Source organism: Ananas comosus, linkage group 5 (assembly GCF_001540865.1).
Source record: "Ananas comosus cultivar F153 linkage group 5, ASM154086v1, whole genome shotgun sequence".
Taxonomy (NCBI): Eukaryota; Viridiplantae; Streptophyta; class Magnoliopsida; order Poales; family Bromeliaceae; genus Ananas; species Ananas comosus.
The window spans coordinates 2897552-2917073 of record NC_033625.1 but is presented as its reverse complement, the minus strand read 5'-3'; the positions used below and the strand labels follow the sequence as shown (position 1 = coordinate 2917073).

Below are 19522 nucleotides of genomic sequence, written 5' to 3'. Positions count from 1 at the left end.
ATCAGTGAGTCATGGCCTTTCGGCTTCATTTTACGGGCCGTTTGGTTGCATATAGTTATAACTATACTGCAGTTGTAATTATATATAAATACAAATTTAATATTTTGTTTAATATATTTAATTCCAACTGCTGTAATAGGAACTGCAGCAGTTCAAACTACGCCCAAATTGGCCGTAGTTCCAACTGCAGCAGTTGGAGAGAGTAATTTGAAACAAAAAGTATACTTATCTCCTCAATATTTTTTTAAACAAAAATTATTTTTCTTCTTTACATTGGAGGTAATCTCACCATCATATATATAAAATAATAAAATTTTAAAAATTATCTCTCAACTATATATAACCAAACAAATTATTTATACTCGCAGCGCTTTCTACTACATTCAATCAAACAGGATTCATGTAATTATAACTGCTATATTTCTAACTGCATGCATTTTTAATTATACTGTATTTATAATTACATCTAACCAAATGGCTTACTGTTTTTACTTTACAACTGCTTTGGTGTTATTAGTTATTAAGCACTGCAGCCACAAAAGGCCAAACATCTTTGTTCTATACACGCGGTGATTTAAAACCATAACACGAGGCCGAACTATCCCATAAGAGCCTTTTGGATCGCATGTAAAAAGCTGAGTATCTAGGCCATACTATTTTCTGATACTTTTAAAATGACCGTGGAAATTATCACCGGAGTATAATCATGCTTTATGGTAACTCCCAAATCTTCTTGAGCAATTTTCTAGCCTTATATTTTTGTTATCTTTATAATATAATATTTTTATTTTTATACATTAATTATCAAGCCAACATAGTTAAAAAGGTCACGGCTGAATAGAAAAAGCTTCGCTTCCCTTCCGCATCTATGTTAATAAGTACATTGATTACCAAATATTGACAAAATCATAACAAACATGAGTCAAATCGTAAATTCCTACCAAAACTATATAGAACACTCTACATCTAATTAACTAAGTCCAAAATTTGTCACGTCGAGGACCAAGAGAGCACCATGCATGTTTAATGTTGAGTTTTCCAAATTCTTTCGATATCGTTAGCAATCCTTGTAGCATCAATCGACGCACCCAACAAGCCGCGTTTAGTGAACCCGACCGCATAGAGTCCGTTTTCTCCTTTCCAACCGTTGGGAAAGGGTCTCTTCGGTAGCCCATCATTCTCTGAGAACAACCCTTGCTCCTGCCAAACCGTTGGAAAATTAACGATCGAATTATTAATGAAAATAACTAACTAACCAAATCGAATAATATGACTCAGCTTGATTCAATGATTATACTCGGACCAAAAATCGCACACCCCTAAATCAAATAATTATCGCGATAATTCTATGCTGTACCTTTAACCAAGCAGGCACATTGCTCTTGTAGCCTGTGGCGAGAACGACTGCGTCAAAATCCTCCAACCTTCCGTCGACAAACTCAGCTCCATTCTTCGTAAACCGTCTTATTGCAGGGAACACCTTTAACACACGAGTTAATACTGCATCAATAGAATTGTCGCATGCACCAAAATAGTTTCGTTAATATCAATAATTTGGAGTTTAGCATTATATATAGCAACTTAAGACATGTTTCGTCCAGTTGCAAATGGATTCCTTGCACGTGATAATTGTCCTAATTTTGACATGACAATGATTCGCGGAATGCGTCCCGAGTATAACTTTTTGTCCGATAATGGCGGCAGAAACCACAGTAAGATCCTATTTTTCTATGCTTGTAGGAATATATGAATCGAATGCGTTGAATCATCTGAAGAGAAGATTCGATAGAAAAATAAATCAATCGTTGAAAAGTTCGATCAATTATATATGTTGGTGCAAACCTTAATGTGGCCGGATCTGATCTTGGCAAGGGTCCCGATATCGAGGACCGGGGTCTTCCCAGTGAGGGACTTGAGCTCCAACGGGCCGAGCCAGGGTCGGTTGAGGCCGAGCCGTGCGGTGTCGCCGAGCGCGAGTCGAGCGAGTAGGAGGAGGAGGCGGTCCACCGCCCGAATGGGGAACCACTTGAGCAACCACATCGACAGCCCGAAAGTGGAGATCCCAAGCATCTCCCGGGGTAGGACATGCACCTATCAATAATGCAAGATTATTATATATAACTAAAAATAACATAAAAAAAATTGTAACTAGTACAACTATGAGATGGAATGGAAGAGATGCATTGGAATTTAAATTAAAGCATATATATATAGAGAGAGAGAGAGAGTAAGGCTACTGTGCTATTTGGAGCACAGCAGTCTTTGCGCTCCTAATTTTCTAATCACCCATCAAATTTGATGGATGGTTAGAATAAGAGAGGGAGGAAATATTAAAGTGAAATTCAAGAATAAGAGAAATTGAAACCTTAACTTTTTCCCCAATATCTCCTCCCTCTCTCATTCTAACCATTCATCAAATTTGATGGATGATTAGAAAGTTAGGAATACAAGGACTGCTGTGCTCCTAATAATACAGTAGTCCTACTCGCTCTCTCTCTCTCTCTCTATATATATATAGCACCACAATATATTGCAGGATGGTTCGGTCACTGTTTTTTTTTTTTTATTTGTAGTAATCTAATAGGAATAAAAAAAATATGACAATATTTAGCTAAACGCACTAAGTAATTTAATTGGTAATATTGAATTTACTTGGGAATGAGATTCATCTCAAAATACTAATGTCATTTTTTTTAGAGAGAATAGGTATTTTTATATTAATGGATTAGGGTAATCATAATATTTATAATCTCCTTCTTTCTCCCCACCTGCCGGTTAGTTGGTATAGTTTTTCTTTACATTCTAATTTCATATCTCTCTTTAAACTTATCTTTTTCTTTCTAAACTTCAACTCTTTTTCTCTTTCTAAACTAAGCTCCCGCCCCTTCTCTTTTTCTAAAATCTCAACTCTCTCACTCCTAACCTCGAATCTATTTCTCTTTTTTTTTTTTTAATTATGCCCTCTCTCTTTAACCTATGATCACTTTTATTTTTTTCAAAAAAGATATTGAAAATTTTGATAGTATTATCTAAAATTAATTAACGAAACAAATAAATTAATTGTATACTTTCCGTAATCTTAAATAACATAGCTAAATAATATGACCATACAAACAAACAGCGGAATGCCACGTTCTTAGTAATAGAATGAATAAAAATAAGATTCTCGGACATATTTTTATTCCTAATAATCTTGCACAGTGCGAATGCGTTTGGTTCGAACTATGTAATATTATAAAATATTTCGATATATTGAGGTATTTTAGATTTCTAAATAAGATTACTACTAATGTTGCATTAGCGCATTTGATTTAATGCAGTAATGTAATTTTAAATTACAGTGTTTATAGTATTCATATATTTGGTTCAGTCTATAAAATTCAGTAATTTTGACAACAAAATATAATCTATTCTAAAATTGCCCTTAGACATATTTGGCAAACTTTTTTTTTATTATTTACAAATAATATTTGTTTACTAAATTGTATTTTAAGTAATTTAAATTTTAAAAAATTTAAATTTGAACAAAAAAATAAATTTTAATATTTTAATTTAAAATTTAAATATGAAATTTAAAAATTTAAAATTTAAATATAAATATAAATTTACAATTTAGTATTTAAAATAGAATTTTGATTTTTAAAATTTAAAATTTAAAATTTAAAATTTAAAATTTAAATTTGAAATTTAAAATTTGAAATTAAAATTAAAAATCAAAATTTAAAATTTAAAATTAANATTAAAATTTTAAAAATAATATATTGAAAGGGTTTTGAGAGTTGGAAGGATAAACTTGTAATTTTATATAATAATATGCAAGATTGGCCGTCTTAAGTAATCCAAGATACACACTTCTCTCACGTAATATTTTTGGTATAATCTTACACTTTTTATAATACTGTAATACCGAACAAATTATATATCATATGAACCAAATGCAATAATTTTAACAGTATTATCTGTCAGCAGGATAACCGGAACCGAATGCACCTAATTCATGCGTTGAGAAATATATATCACGAGATATTGCGTAGCTTAATTTTAAAGCGAAAGATAAAGAACCTATTTGTAGGAAAAAAGAGTGATGTGATAAAATATCATAAAATATTAATTGTGAGATCACTGGGATTCTGGGAAAGGCAAGGTCGTATATATACTCCCCGAGTGCGGATGAAACCCGAGAAATCAGAGAGAATATCCGTAGGACTTAATTAGTGACGTGTACACCTAGCACCGAATCCATCTTTGATCGAAAAAGAAAGAAAAAAAAATCTAATAATTAAATCAAATTAATGATGGGAGGGAAGAGGATCTAGTAAATTTGTCTTTGTAATTATTTTGTTGTGTAATTGCTTATGGCCATAATATTACGCACTATCAAGAAAAAAGAAAAAGAAAAACTAAGTTCAAAACTCCTGTTACACGGAAGAGGGTTACTTTGATTTCAGGCACATGCATTTATTTGTGAGATAATATATAATATATATTATTATTAAGGAAATCAATTTTATTATCCACAAATTATATTTATTGAATTCGGCTAATATAAATCCGACCATTAATTAAATAGTAATCAAACTTTATAAATTTACATACTAACAGTAAAGTCAACTTTATATAGGAGCATGGTTAGTTGCCCAAAATTAGCAGAAGTGAGAACAGTCACTTTTATACAGTTCAATTGTTTGATTAATTATAAGGTGAAATATAAAAACTATAGTTTTATAATTTTGATTCTTTAATTATGTTTAAAGAGATGCAAATATAAACAGATAACTTATACTCGCAATTTAAATTAAGAATTTAAATATAAATTTAAATTTAGAATTCAAAATTATATTTTTAAAACTTAATTTAAACTTAAACTGAGTTGAATTTATAAGTAAAATTTAAGGCATAAATTAAATTTGTAATTTGAATTCAAAGTTTAAGTTATAACTCATAGCTGAAATTGAAATTTAAAATAAAAGTTCAACATAGAAATTAGAATATTTATTTAAATTTGAATTCGTACTTTGAATTTTTAATTTGAATCATATTTTAATTTAGTTTTTGATCTAAAAATTCTAAATTCAAATATAAATTCACAATTTAAATTAATTTTTAAATTTAAATTTGAGTTTAAATTACAATTTGAACTGAAAATTTGAATTCATATTTTGAATTCAAGGTTCAAATTGAAACTCATTATTAAAATTAAATATAAATAGTAAATTTGAATTTGAACTTGAATTTCAACTTAGAAATATATTTTTCAATTTTAAATTTCAGCCAATAATTTGAGTTTATAGTTAGAACAATTTGAATTCAAAGTTCAAATTGAGATTCGTAGCTAAAAATAATATGATTAAAATTTAAATTTTAAATTAAATTTAAATTTTAGAATTCAAATTTAAATATAAAGTCATAAATTTGAATTTAAAAATTTTTTGTTAAATAAAATTCAGAACATGATCATGATTTTTTTTTCAAATTTAAAGTGAAATTCAAATTTAAAATAAAATTCAAAAAGTAAATTTAAGACGAAATATAGTCTATTAGCTAAGCTATCTACTTTCGGTGACTTTCTAATTTTTTGAGCCAAAGTCAAAAAAGTAAAATTTAGTTATAATTCATTTTATCAATCACTTTTGTAAATGACTTTCGTATTTATTTTTACAAATCAAACAACCGATGAGACGTCGCTTTTCAAAAATGTCGCTTCGATGCTTCATTTTCGGCTAACCAAATATGCCCTAACGAAAAACTTCATCATATATATTTATATGAAATCTCAATATATATTTTGAGATCATTAATTTGTCTTATAGATAACTTAAAAAAAAAAAAAAAAACAACAACAACAACAACAACAACAACAACAACAACAACATGCAACAACACCGAAAAACACAACTCACCGTGTCTCTCACTACGATGGAGGGGCGAGCATTGTGGTCGAAGAGATCCAAACACACTTCCATACCCGAATTACCGCATCCGACAACGAGGATCCTCTTCCCACGGTACACATCCCCACTTTTATACATGCTGGTGTGCACCACGGACCCCTTAAACTCCCCCATCCCCTCTATCCGCGGCGCCACCGCCTCAGCATTCTCTCCGGTGGCCACGACCAGCCACCGGCTCACGTACTCCTTCCTCTCCCCCTCACTCCCCTCCGCAATCACCCGCCACACCCCGCGGTCGTACTCTGCGCTCCCCACCGTCGCGTCGAACTCCGGGCGGATGCCGAAAGCTTCCGCGTACGCTTCGAGGTAGGACACGAACTGCTTCTTCGTCGGGTACGTCGGGAGCCCGCGGGGGAACGGCATGAACGGGAGCTCGCAGAACTTCCTCGGCAGGTGGAGGCGGAGGCGGTCGTAGGTTTTCAGCTGCCAGAGCGACGCGACGCAACGGGCGCGCTCGAGGACGAGGCACGGCACGCCCTTCGCTTTGAGGCAGGCTGCCACCGCGAGCCCCGACGGCCCGGCCCCCACGATGATCGCCCCATCGGCGACAACGCAACAGCGGTGATCGCGAAGGCTCTCGCCGTTGGACTCCTGATCATCGTTACAGTCCATGAGCGAAGAGTGGTATACACTAGTGTATGTGTGTTAGTATGTGGTGAGCTCCAAAGAAGGATTCGGTTATGGTAGTTATAAACGAGATCTGAGGGTATTTGGGGTGGTTTTTTTTTTTTTTTTTTGGTTCTTTGGATCTTATCCAAAAGAAGTACGTGGGTTAGTATGAGAGAGAGAACGAATTAAAGGTTCCCCGAAGTTTCCGGGGAGAGAGAGTTTAGAAGTTTGGGGTCGATTTATGATCTCCGGTGGAGAAGGGAACGGAGAGAGGGAAATGGAACGAGTGTGTGTTTTAGGGTTCGGATGAGTATATGATACATATATCATGGGTTAAAAAAATATGGGTAATCCCTCTACTATCCCTAAATTGTTGCTTAGCCCTGCAAACTTTTCACTGTAATCATTTCTGACTTTTCCTACTAGAAAAATCAAACCTTCCTTTTAAATAAAATAAAAATTTTAGTCCTATTTTAAGCATCGAAACCCTATATTATACAATTATTGCTCCTAAGCTTCGAATGTAGATTGTACTTAGTCTATGAACTTTATCATTTCAGTCGACACATTCATATGCTGAATTTAAGTCCTTAAACTTTTTATATATGTATAATTCTTGGATATTTGTATGTACTGCACATTAGATTTGAGTAATTTATAAGTCATTAGTAAAATAGTGAATGAAATAAATTATTTCTCCATGAATTCGTTTTTAAGCGTTGATTCTCCGTACATAACTATATCCTGTATGCTTCAAAATCTTTTAAACGCCCTTAAAATTAGGTACGTACTCGCTTAACTTACATATTTAAATTCACCGTATTTTATAACAAGAGCAAGAAATGATGAAAGGGCCGGTATAGACAGAGGAAAACAGTGGAAAACTAGACATGAATGATACCTAAATTTTAAGTTAAGAGGGAAAGCTACAATTTGCTTGCATAAAATATTCAACCAATTAATTTCGTTGTTACATAAACAATAAAAGATGAACATTAGTGGAATTATTGGTGTATGTTTCAAATTAAACTTCCAACTAATTATTTTCCTCCATCTAAAAGTGAAATGTCCTTACTTTTGGAGGTCCCATTTTGCAACAACGTATAGAGAGAGCTTGCTTAATCTATATTTTGAAACTTTGAAGGTGATTTGGGTCCAGTGTAATTAATATATTCTTTTCATTAGTGAGCTCTTCCTTTTCAATGTGAGCAAGCCTTTCCAAGGAATTATCAAAACTCCCTCCTAAAAACTAACTTATCAAATTTGACTTGATGACTTAATGCTAACATATATGCACGATCATTTATTTTTTGATTCAACTATTCGATAGAATATTGTTTCGACCAACTCTTGTAATTAATCCACATGCATGGCCTATATTTTGTTATCAAATTAAAAAGCTCTTTAATGGGTGCCCGTAGGGCACTCACTAGAAAATCAGTTTTCTTTTTTCTTTTCTTTTTCCCTCGTCTTTAGGTTAATTTTGAAGAGGTTGTCTTCTAGGAATTCGACGATTCATTTCGAATAGCGAAGATCGGTGTCAATCTATGTGCTAATTGAGCTAATTAACAACTTAGTATTATATCTATGCTCTCGACTAACAATTGAAAAGTGAACTCTTTTCATCTGTTTTTGCTATATATTTTTTATCAGGGAAATGATATTCTAGCTAGGGTGAAAAAAAAAACCAAAAAAGCAAAAAAACAAACGAACTAGTCCCCTTTGCAATAGCTAGCATAACCCAAATAGTGAAAATGCCCTAGGTTCCCTAATGCAAGGGTAAATTTGGCTCATTGGAGTTTATGTGTTAAAAATCAAATATCTTATATATATCCTCTAAGAAAAAACAAAAATACTTTTACATCGTTTTTGTTAATCTGCTAACAAAATATAGCTACAATATTTTGAGGGACATTTCAGTACTATACTCCTCGAATATATATATTGATTGAGAGAAAACCACTCAGTTAGATGTTTTTTTTTTTTTGAGAGAAAGTAGTATGTTACCCGCTTCATTCATAAGGAGTATGAACTAGGCTACAGGAGTGAGGCAGCTAGGGCCTTGGGAGGAAAAAAGAAAAGAAAAAGGGTTCGGTATGTTACAAGAATAGGGATAAGAGGATTAAGGGGTCTGCCTTGCTGGAATAAGATAGTCCCACTCCTTCAACAGTTGCTTAAACTTGTATGTTACAAGCATAGGGTTCGGTTGAATACTTCCAAAGATTAAGTCATTTCTAGCCTTCCAAATGGACCACCAACATCCTACTAATTCAGATAGACTGTTTCTCGTCTTATGCCATCATTTCCTGACCATCCAAGAGGCTCAGACTAGAATAGCATCGTTTCTCAGGTCTCTAGCCTGTACGCCGTCCGCACCCATCATGATAATGAACTTAGTAAAGACACACCTAGTGAATAGATGATCCACTGATTCCTCTTTCGAGCCGCACAGCACACAATCAACATTTCCCACCCATCCACGCTTCGCAAATGTTGGTATGTACGGATGTATGCTTTATTGGTACTTCTAATTAGTTTTAATGCCATTGAGATTGATGTAGTGCTTCCTCTGATTATTAGTTAATTATGAGAAGTGGATTCTTTGTGGGGCTACTAAGCAATAATTCTCACAACTAAGTTTATGGAATTTGCTTAGGTCAATAAATAACCTTATAATAATTTTATTAAAGTGGAAAGCTATAGTGTTTCCATTATATAAATTTTTCAGTGCTATGAGATCCACTTGCACAATAATAAGCTTCAACTACGGCGTATCATCAAATGAGATAGTAAAGAGAGTAATAAAGATCACATCCTTTCTCTCAAAGGAGATATAGATAACAAATAGTTTCTTAATTAAGTTGAATTACACATGTCCTAATTCCATATTTTCTTGAGTAAATTTTGTTTGCGAGCGAAAAGCAATGTAATCTCCGAACTTCGATGATTGCATGCTACAGCTTCTAACAAAATAAAACCCTCTTTTAAGATGGCAGATTATTTTTAGAACTATTTGCGCTTTGTGATCACCTCCGCAAAAAAATGTGCAAATACCAAAAGGCTAAATGTGTTACCCTTCTAGTGTGGATCGTAAGCGCTAATCAACTTTCCAAAAAATATGTATTGATAGAAAGAGCGCATCCATCGCATTTAAAGGCTCAACTATAGCGCTTGTGGACTTCAATCTGACTCAACCGCTTAGAATCCTGTCGTTAGGTCTCTTGTGAATCCCAGCTCCACTCAACTTATTAGGCTCACCCAACTCAACTTATTAGTCTCGCGGGCCTATTATCACGGGGCATGAAGTTGAACCTATTTTAGCCCAATAAAAAATAGCCAATACATGGTTTCTTTTAATTTTTAATTAATAATTAAATTATTATATGCAAAAGTTATTCTATTAAACCTAGCTACAATACGTTTATGGCGCGTTTGGTTCGAGTTATATAATATTAGAGAGTATCTCGACATATCCAGATATTTTAGATCGATTTCGGCATGAGATTACTACTAATACTGTATTAGCACGTTTGGTTTAATGTAGTAATATAATACTGGATTGCAGTATTTATAGCATTACTACGTTTGGTTCAGTCTATAAAATTTAGTAATCATGACATAAAAATATAGTTTTTTTCAAAATTGTCCTTATTGTGGTCATTTGAATATTATTTTTTACTAAAATATAATTTGCACTAGTAAATTAATTATATTAATAAGTAATAAAATAAAAAGACCAAACATGAAAAAAAAAATTAACGATGCAAAAATTTAATTTCAACCCATAAAAGAATAAATAGAAAAAAGATCATTATACTTATGAAAAATCATATAATAAAAGAAGATGATAGGTGTTCGTCCGCGCGCGCGCGCGCGAGAGAGAGAGACAGAGAGACAGAGAGAGAGAGAGAGAGAGAGAGAGAGAGAGAGAGAGAGAGAGGAGGGCGTGTGACTGAGAGATGAAAACTATACTGTTAATTAGGTTTGGGGGCGTTGGAGGGTAAAATTATCATTTTACATACTATGTAGTATTACCAGTTTTCAGTAATGTAAGATACACAACCTTCATCTCGTTAATATTTTCGGTGTAATTCTGCTCGATTTGTAATGCTACGTAAATTAACGACTATATTATATAGCGGATGAACCAAACATAGTAATCCTGACATGATTACCTGTAATTCTGTCAGAATAACTCGAACCAAACACACCCTTATATATATTGTGATAAAAGCTAGCGCTTACCTGCTTATGTGGGGTCATTAAGTTTGGCCCATCGTTCTTAATAGATGTTTATATATATATATATATATATATATATGTATATATATGCACTTTTGTAGCTTTTAAACCCATTGTAATTAACTTATTAATAATAAAAATATAAACATTAATGTTTAAATTTGGTAAAACACCTACCGTAGATTTTCCTCTACATATGCAATGTTATAGTTTATACGTTTTTCAATTGTTATTAATTATTTGCACATCTAAGCCTCTACAAAAAGTGATGTTTAAATAGAACTTTGAGGGGATGATGTCTTCATGAAATAAGAAAATATAGCATTTGAATAATGCTGTTTAAAATATTTGCTAATCCATTACCTCAGGATTTAATATGAATAGATAGCTAAGAGCCAACTATAGGATGGTTCAGTTAGGTACGTATCATGTTAAACCACCATTCGGTCAGAATCAAAAGCACCATTCTCCACTGTGTGTTCCTTCACTATATATCCAAGTACGTACTGATATTGAAACTTGGATTATTTGCAAATGAATCCCGAGATTTTCTAGCAGTTTCAATAGATGTACAATCATTTTAGTTCCTACATTTTCTTTGTTTTGTTTTCGCTTGTATACAAAATGTTCTGTTCTATTCTTTACTTATGGAAAGACCACTTTATCCTCTTTATTTATATTTATATATATATATATATAAAGTCCAACTATGGTGCNTATTTGGCATGTGTTGATATCATAATTAAGCATCACTAATAAATATACTCGACGCATGTCGATATATTTATTTCAACATATTTACTTAAACGATTCTTTACTCGACGTTTTTATAAACATTAGGCTTATTTTTGCCGATGCTTTAGAACATTGCCAATTTTTATTTAAAGTGCCCTTAAATATAAGATTTGTTATACGGATACGTTGATGCCAGTTGTTAGGATAAAAATAGAGCCAACGTGAAAGCAAGGGTGTAGGTTAATTGGGCTATAAAGAGAGAGAGAGAGAGAGGGAAAATGATTTGACCATGATTTGACTGAGGGGGGGATAGCCATTGATTTGGCGGCTGAGATTTGAGGTGGGAGGGTGTGGACGGGAGCGGATCACGTTACACGTGACGATGCGTGACAAGTCTCTAAATCCGGGGTTAAATTTGACCCCCCAATTACGTACGTTCACATTCCCCACCTCTTTGGGGTTACATCAACCCCTTGCAAAAGTTTCACGCATATCTCAATTTTATTGTGTTGAATGCTTTTGATCAGGGTAATTATGTTTAGGTAAAGCGAGATAGACGCGGACATGCCATGATTGTTACTGTTAATTACCTAACATGTGTGATACGACTGGTTAGGAAGTAACTCGAACGTAATAAAAAAAATATATATTATCATTAACAAAAACTTTTTTACTATATATATATATATATATATATATATATAGAATTATGCTACTATACTACCAATAGTACCAACCCCTTGGTACTATTGAGTTTTTAGCCGTTGGATGAAAGGATGTGCGGTTAGGATGATAGTGGTCCCCTAGGGTTGAGTGGGTGGTTGGTTTACTAGTATAATCTAACAGGTGGAAGTGATCAATAGGTAGATCTAACGGTAGAAAATTCAATAGTACCAAGGGCTTGGTACAATCGATAGTATAGTAGCCGGACTCTCTCTCTCTCTCTCTCTCTCTATATATATATATATATATATATATATATTAAGAAAAATAGTTGTAGGTAAAATTTACTGGACTTGACACACAATCGTGTTACAACAATATCCTCAAAAGTGGAGAGATATATTGGGAAAATAATAGAAAAGACTCCTGAGATCCGGACCGAAGGTCAACAATATATGTGTTTGCCATTTCTTTAATTTTTTTCCTTCGAATATTTCGCAACTTTGAACTGCCATTTATAGGTTTCAACTTCACCAAAAAAAAATAAACATAAAAATCGTAGTGAGAACTCTAATGCATATGTAGGATCCCAATATTGGAGTTTTTGACCTCATTAAGTGCCCTATCAAATAATAGAACTCATCCTGCAATGAGCAGCTCCAACCATGCTGGAATATTGTACTCCTTCATAGCATGGTGGTAAAACGTAAAATCATGCTCCAAAGTCCCACGCAGGAATGAAGCCAGATTCAATCACGAGGGGGGCCAAAATATACACAAATAAAATTTTAGTAGATAAATAAAATTTTAATTACTTAAATTTTTAATAAAAAAATTTAGTGATTAGATAATTAATGTTAAAAAATATTAAATTTATTTCTTTAATTTACACTCGCTTAACTTCTAATTATTTTATTTGCATTATTCCATTCAAATAACATAAGAATTTTACTAAATCTAATAATGATTTAGTCAGAATTTAATTTTTTTAATTTTTATTAATAAAATAATACAACCAATGACTAATATCTACCAGAGGTATTAAATTTAACGTACTAGTTTATTTAATTAAATAAATTAGCTCATAAAAAATAATTAGAAAGTTAAGAATGCATAAATAAAATATTTGAAGTTGAAAAGATTTATTTCAAAATGCACTATAATTATGAGTTTTTTAGTATATTTTTACCTATAAAATATATAAGAAGAGAGAGAGAGTTCTATACTAGCACTAAATTTTTTTTATAAAATAGGCCCATATATTTTAAAATTTAATTAAAAAATTTATAAACTATCAAAGAACTATAAAGTAAATATTGAAAATTTGAGAGAGGCATGGCCCCTTTGGGTCTACACATGGCTTCGTCCCTAACTACCACGTACAGCATTAACGAAAACAAAGCACTGAAGCTTGATCATAAGATCTCCCTCAGTATAAAATAGATACAAAAGGACATAAAATATCTTCAAAGAACAACTCACTTGGGTGGCCAATGTCATTCCAAAAGGGATTTTGGAATCAAATTTAAACTCTACCTGGTACCATGCATATATAATAATTAATTATCGGGTAAACTTCAGATACCACTCCTGTGGTTTCGTACTTTCTCACTTTAGTACCATATGATTTAAAATATATCAAGTTAGTGTCACATAGCTTTATTTTTATATTTTCGTCAGCTTCTCCGTTAATATTTTGTTAAATTATGTACAAAAAACTTCAAATACTTTATATAGGTTTATCGAATATTCACTTTAGTATCTTTTAGTTTTAACTTTATCACTGATTAATAAAAAAAAATTAGTGGAATCGATCATAAAAAAATAAAAATAAAACTACATGATACTAAATTGATACACTTTAAATTATAGAGTATTAAAATAAAAAAAATGTGAAACTTCAGGGATGATATTTGAAATTTCTCTTAATTATTTGCTGCATGCCTTTGGAATATTTACCAGTACTGCTACTTAGTACATCCTTTGTTTTAGGAATATTTGAAAGAAAGGGAATCAAATGAAACAGTGAAAACCTGTGCGTCTTTATGAAGTGTTCACACCCAATTACGAGCCTTCTTTTTCTTAAAAAGAAAAAGAAAAAAGAAAAAGTTGGGTTGAAATGACAAGTGCTATGTCAAGTTATACACAAGCTTTTTCCCGAGGTGCAATATAAGACAAGGGAGCTAAGCATGTTAGATCTTTTTATGGAACTAAAGTGCCTACGTACTTCCCTAGCTGCAGCAGTTCTAAATTCACAATTTGTATTATTTGGTTTCATGAAAGTGGGAGAAATTAAATACCAAAATTAGACTTATTTTCAACCGTTAATGAAGTTGCTTTGTATAAGTGATTTTCTCCTAAATAAAATGAACAACAGTGACAATCAAGCAAACTAATTAACACGGAGATAAAATGCTATAGTTCGTAACTTATTTTGTAATAACTTACTCCACTTACATAGAAACAAACTATTTACCAAACAAGCACTACTTTTAGGCTCGTAGAAGTTGTTGGGCTCGAACCAACGTTAGCACTCCGAACAGACAGAGACTTTAACAATAATTTTTTCCATATAACAAGTGATAACATCATTTATTTTTGTTACTTGATGCCTAGATAATAGATTTCATGCCCAGCTGGTATTGAGATCCTATATAACGCAAATAGGCGGAGATATGCTTTATATTTTTCTATAGAACCGTAAAAAATATATCGTAATCAATTTTTTGCAATATACCAGACACGATATAACGTAATTGTCGTCATTTCTCACTGTTAGTAAATCAATCTATCTATAATTCCAATGGAGCTTCTGCGCTTTTAGATTTTGAGGCCCACAGTAGAATTGAGAACAATGAGCCGGCTTTTGGTTGATGTGGTGGTCGAGGTCTATCCAGTAAAATTCAATCCTAACAGTATTCATGCAGCTTGGGCCGGGCCGGGCCGGACCGGGCCGGGCCGAGCTGTACTGGGCCTCAGCTAACTTTACGTGTCAAGATTTGGCTGGGCCATACAAGTGGACCGGCCCAAAGTCTACATATGTGAGCCGTCAAATCACCAACGGCCGCGAAGGTCAACAGTTTATTTGATTGCATTGTATTGACCGCATCCAACGGTTCATAAAACTTTGGGGCTAAAGCCCTACGCTTTCGATCTCACATATATAGACTCCGACTCAACATGTACACTTAGGCTGTATTTGTATAGCGAAATAAAATATTTAATTATAAATAATTTATTGTTATTATTTTTTTTTTGTGAGAGTGAAAACTAGAAAAAAGCTACTTTTCTTTAGAAACAAACGGACGGAAAACTATAAAAAAAAAAATTCCATAGAATATATTTTCTTATAATTTATTTTTCATACATATTTTGAAAAAACCAAATAATCCCTAATAATTTAAATTGTTTTCCTACTCGAAAAGTCTTAGCATTCATAATTTGTTATGATGACATATTTTATCTGCAGGTTGATATTTATTTTAGACATTTAACCGCACTCTTTATCTTCTCAATCTTGCACATTCATTGAGTAAATTGAATAAATATGCGGAAATAGATGTTTATGCATCAAACTAAAATAGCCAAAGCCAATTATAATAAATTTAAATTGTGTACGAGATCACTCTTTGCTAAGAGAAATTGAGCAACGCTACATGTGCGCTAAAAAAAGAGCTGCAAATCTAATACTCTTTTCATATAATGACAATTTTTCTTTTATACTAGTTTTAAAAGTCTAAAAATTTGTCTACAATCTCGAATAAATGGGTATAAAATGTACGCATCACTTTGGATCTACAAATAGCATTTCTCAAAGAATATTTTGTTTCAATTTCTCTAAATTTTGTTAAGCAGCACTACGAAACAAATCAATAAGAAAGATATAAATAAACAAACAAAGAGTAGGTTTTTTTTTTTTTTTTTTTTTTTCTCCTGAGAAATATAATCTTGAGGTGGCCATATTAATTACTGAACAGTTGATTAATGCTGAACAGAGCAGATTCCTCTAACTACTCTCCTCTGATTGTGCAGTGATCAGAACCCAACAGAATCCATAAATAGTTATATACTGGCATGGCTTTTAGTGGCCAAAGTATCCTCCACAACCCCATCTCTACAGGGCAACGCAAAGCTACTTTGGAGGGTGCTTTATTAAAAGAGTTAATCTAGGATAAATCCATAAACTACATTGCATATTTATTAGAAAATATTTTAAATACCACTTCTGTGATTTCGCACTTTCTCACTTTAGTACCATGTGGTTTAAAGTGTATCAATTTAGTGACATGTGGTTTCCTTTTTTTTCTTTTTATTATTAATTTCAAATTTTTTTTCTTAAATCAGCGGCAAAGTTAAACTAAAGAATACTAAAGTGAATATTCAATAAAGTTAGGTGGGTATTTGAAATTTTTTGTATATAATTTAACAAAATATTAACAAAAAGACTGACAAAAAGAAAAAAATAAAACTAAATAATACTAAATTAATACATTTCAAATTATAAGATACTAAAGTGAGAAGGGACGAAACAACAGATATGGTATTTTGAAGTTTGCCCTATTTATTATTTACCGACATATCTACGAATTGATTAATGCACCAAATTCAAAGTGGGGCATAGTACTGCAATACATATAATAATTTTAAACTGTACGGATGATAAATTAATGAGAGAACTCCATATGTATCATAATTGCAATATATCAACAATGTATAAGATAATATTAAGGTCATATCTGAAAGTCGAAAAATAACAATCAAAGAATAATTTGTTCAATATAAAACTTATTCAGTATAATTGTAAAAAAAAAGTATATTTTTTTGATAAATTTTGATATTTATAATTTAGTATAATAACATAATTCACCCTCGAAGTACTTTATTTTATTTTTTAAAAAATAACTTGAAAGAAGAATATAGTGTTCAATTCTATACATTTGATCACCGTGCATTTCATTTACTAAATGTACAAACTTTCTAATAAATCATAAAAATATATAAATAAGATGTTCATATATTCAAACAGGCACAAATTTAATTGAAGTGTATATTTAACAAAAAGATATTAAAAATCGTTTCCACCTGCCTCCCATGTGAAGGTAGTTTAGTATGAGATGCTTGAACAGGAGAGTGGGATCCATTCTGTTGTTTTTTCTTTCAGAGAGATCGATAGTATGTTATCTGTTTTATTTTTTTTATTTTAGAAATAAATTTAACTGAAAATATGAATCAATTAGGATTCGAATTTGGGACCTCAGGTATCAACTATCAAATCTTTTGCTACTTGCGCTATGGACGGTTGGTCATTCTGTTGTTTAATTAGTGTAAAGAAGGAATCTTTTCATATAATTACATCTACATATATTTTTTCTAGAAAGTATTAGCAAAGGACTTGGTGGTTGGTATTCGAGACCCAAGTTCAAATCCTAATTGATTCACATTTCCAGCTAAGTTTATTTTTAAATGAAATAAACGAAACGAGTAGCATACTATCTTTCTCTCAAAAAAAAAAAAAAAATTATTCACTTATTTATCTAAGAAAAGCAAGTGCGCTCCATAGTCCATACAAAACATGTAGAAACTAATGATAACATATAAAAATCAGTCCATTGTAACTACTACATTAATGGTAGAGTTTAAGAAATTGTCGCTAGGTGACTTGTACGGCAGATTTAAATTTTCTTTCCAAATTTGACGGCACATCCAGGTTGCTCGTTGAATCGTTGCTGCATGCACCATCTGTGTGCAAGAATTAGAAAATAACCCACCGTCTCTAGAGCAAATGGCAAAGAACTTGATGGTTGGTACCCGAGACCCAAATTTGAATTCTAGTTGATTCACATTTCTGACAAAATTTATTTATAAATAAAATAAACGAAGCGGGTCGCGTGCTACAAAAAAAAAAAAAGAAAAGAAAATACACATAGGTCTATGGTCTCGATAATATTTTCGAAAAATATGGAGTTATCAATTAAGGCTGAGTTCATATAACCTGTTGTTGCGTCATGCGTGCGCTAATATGTGCTTTGAATCAATGGATCCGCACCAAATTAATTCTGATGATTTACAAAGTACTAACTTTATTGAGTTGGAGCACATGTTCAGTATTCCAAATTTAGAAGAAAACAGGTTTTTTATTTTATTTTATTTTTGGAAACCTTGCTATTAACAAGCTAGCTGGGCTGACAATTCCATCCGTACTGTTTGCGAGCCAACTCGTATTTGATTTAAAATGGGTTTCAGAACGAATTGTTTATTTAATAAATGAGTTGAATACAAGTTAAATTTTTTAGCTTGATATCTTAACGAGTCAGACGCGAGTTGAGATTAGTTCGTTTGCATTCGGTTTGATATAGCTCGAATATATATATATATATATATATATATATATATATATATATATCTCTAATTTGTTACCGTCAAAAAACCGTTAGAGAACCATTTATATTTTTAATTTTGCCCTCACAAATATATTTCTCTAAAAGTCATAACAGTATAATATAAGAATGATAAAAATATCAAAAACTAATCAAGATTAAATATTTAGCCTATGACTAATTAAATTTTTCTAACGGATTCTAATGATAGAGATATATTTGAAAATATCAAGACTTTTATAGAGACAACATATTAAATTAAGTTGAACTTTATAGAAACATATTTATCATTCACTATATTTGCAGGAACCTATATATGCAAAAGATAAATTTTTACTATAAAAATTTTGGTCCAATATAAACATAAAAGAAACTTATTTATTTATAAAATTTCAATAATTAAATTAAAATATAATAAATATAATTTGAGAATTAAATTTTATTCCAAGGACTCATATTCGGCTCGATCTCAGGATGAGCTTCAAAAATCCAGCTAGAGATCCACTCGCAAGTTGTTCGAGCTAGTTTGTGTTCTACTCGTTAAAAGCGGTATGATGAGCAATCGCACATGTGTATGACTATTTTGACAGCTACATTTCTCTACCAACGGGGCTTCTGCAGGGGAACGTTAACTCAAATGGATCATCCTGACCCTACAATTTGAATTTTGAAAAGAAGATCAGAGGGAGAGGATTTGAAGGGTTTGTTTGCATGCATGTGGTAGGTTTACGGAAATTGAGAAATAGCCGTTGATTCGTACGTTGAACCGTTGGTGGGTTCCAACGTACATATTTCTCTTGAAGAGTTTCCGTTATAAGTTATGGTCCCCCACGACTCCCTCATCTCTTTATAAAAAAAGAGTTAAAGAAAAAAAGAAAAAGAAAAAGAAAACTCCCGTATGGCCATATGTCTTTGTCTCCTTTCGATCATATGTAGTAGTGGCTC

General features: G+C 32.1%; 1 protein-coding gene across 1 annotated transcript; it reads right to left on the bottom strand.

Moving 5' to 3' along the window:
• Nucleotides 930-6563, bottom strand: LOC109710276 (indole-3-pyruvate monooxygenase YUCCA2-like). Its single transcript, XM_020232785.1, has 4 exons — nt 5901-6563; nt 1843-2091; nt 1358-1480; nt 930-1200 (listed from the first exon to the last, which is right to left on the bottom strand). The coding sequence occupies exons 1-4, from the start codon at nt 6561-6563 to the stop codon at nt 1024-1026; spliced, it is 1212 nt and encodes a 403-aa protein (XP_020088374.1). The 3' UTR covers nt 930-1023.

Coding starts and splice junctions, on each gene's coding strand:
- LOC109710276 (XM_020232785.1), bottom strand. CDS start 6,563: ATGGACTGTAACGATGATCAGGAGTCCAACGGCGAGAGCCTTCGCGAT. Junction 2,092..5,900: donor CCATCGTAGTGAGAGACACG/GTGAGTTGTGTT, acceptor CATTATTGATAG/GTGCATGTCCTACCCCGGGA. Junction 1,481..1,842: donor TCAGATCCGGCCACATTAAG/GTTTGCACCAAC, acceptor CGTGTGTTAAAG/GTGTTCCCTGCAATAAGACG.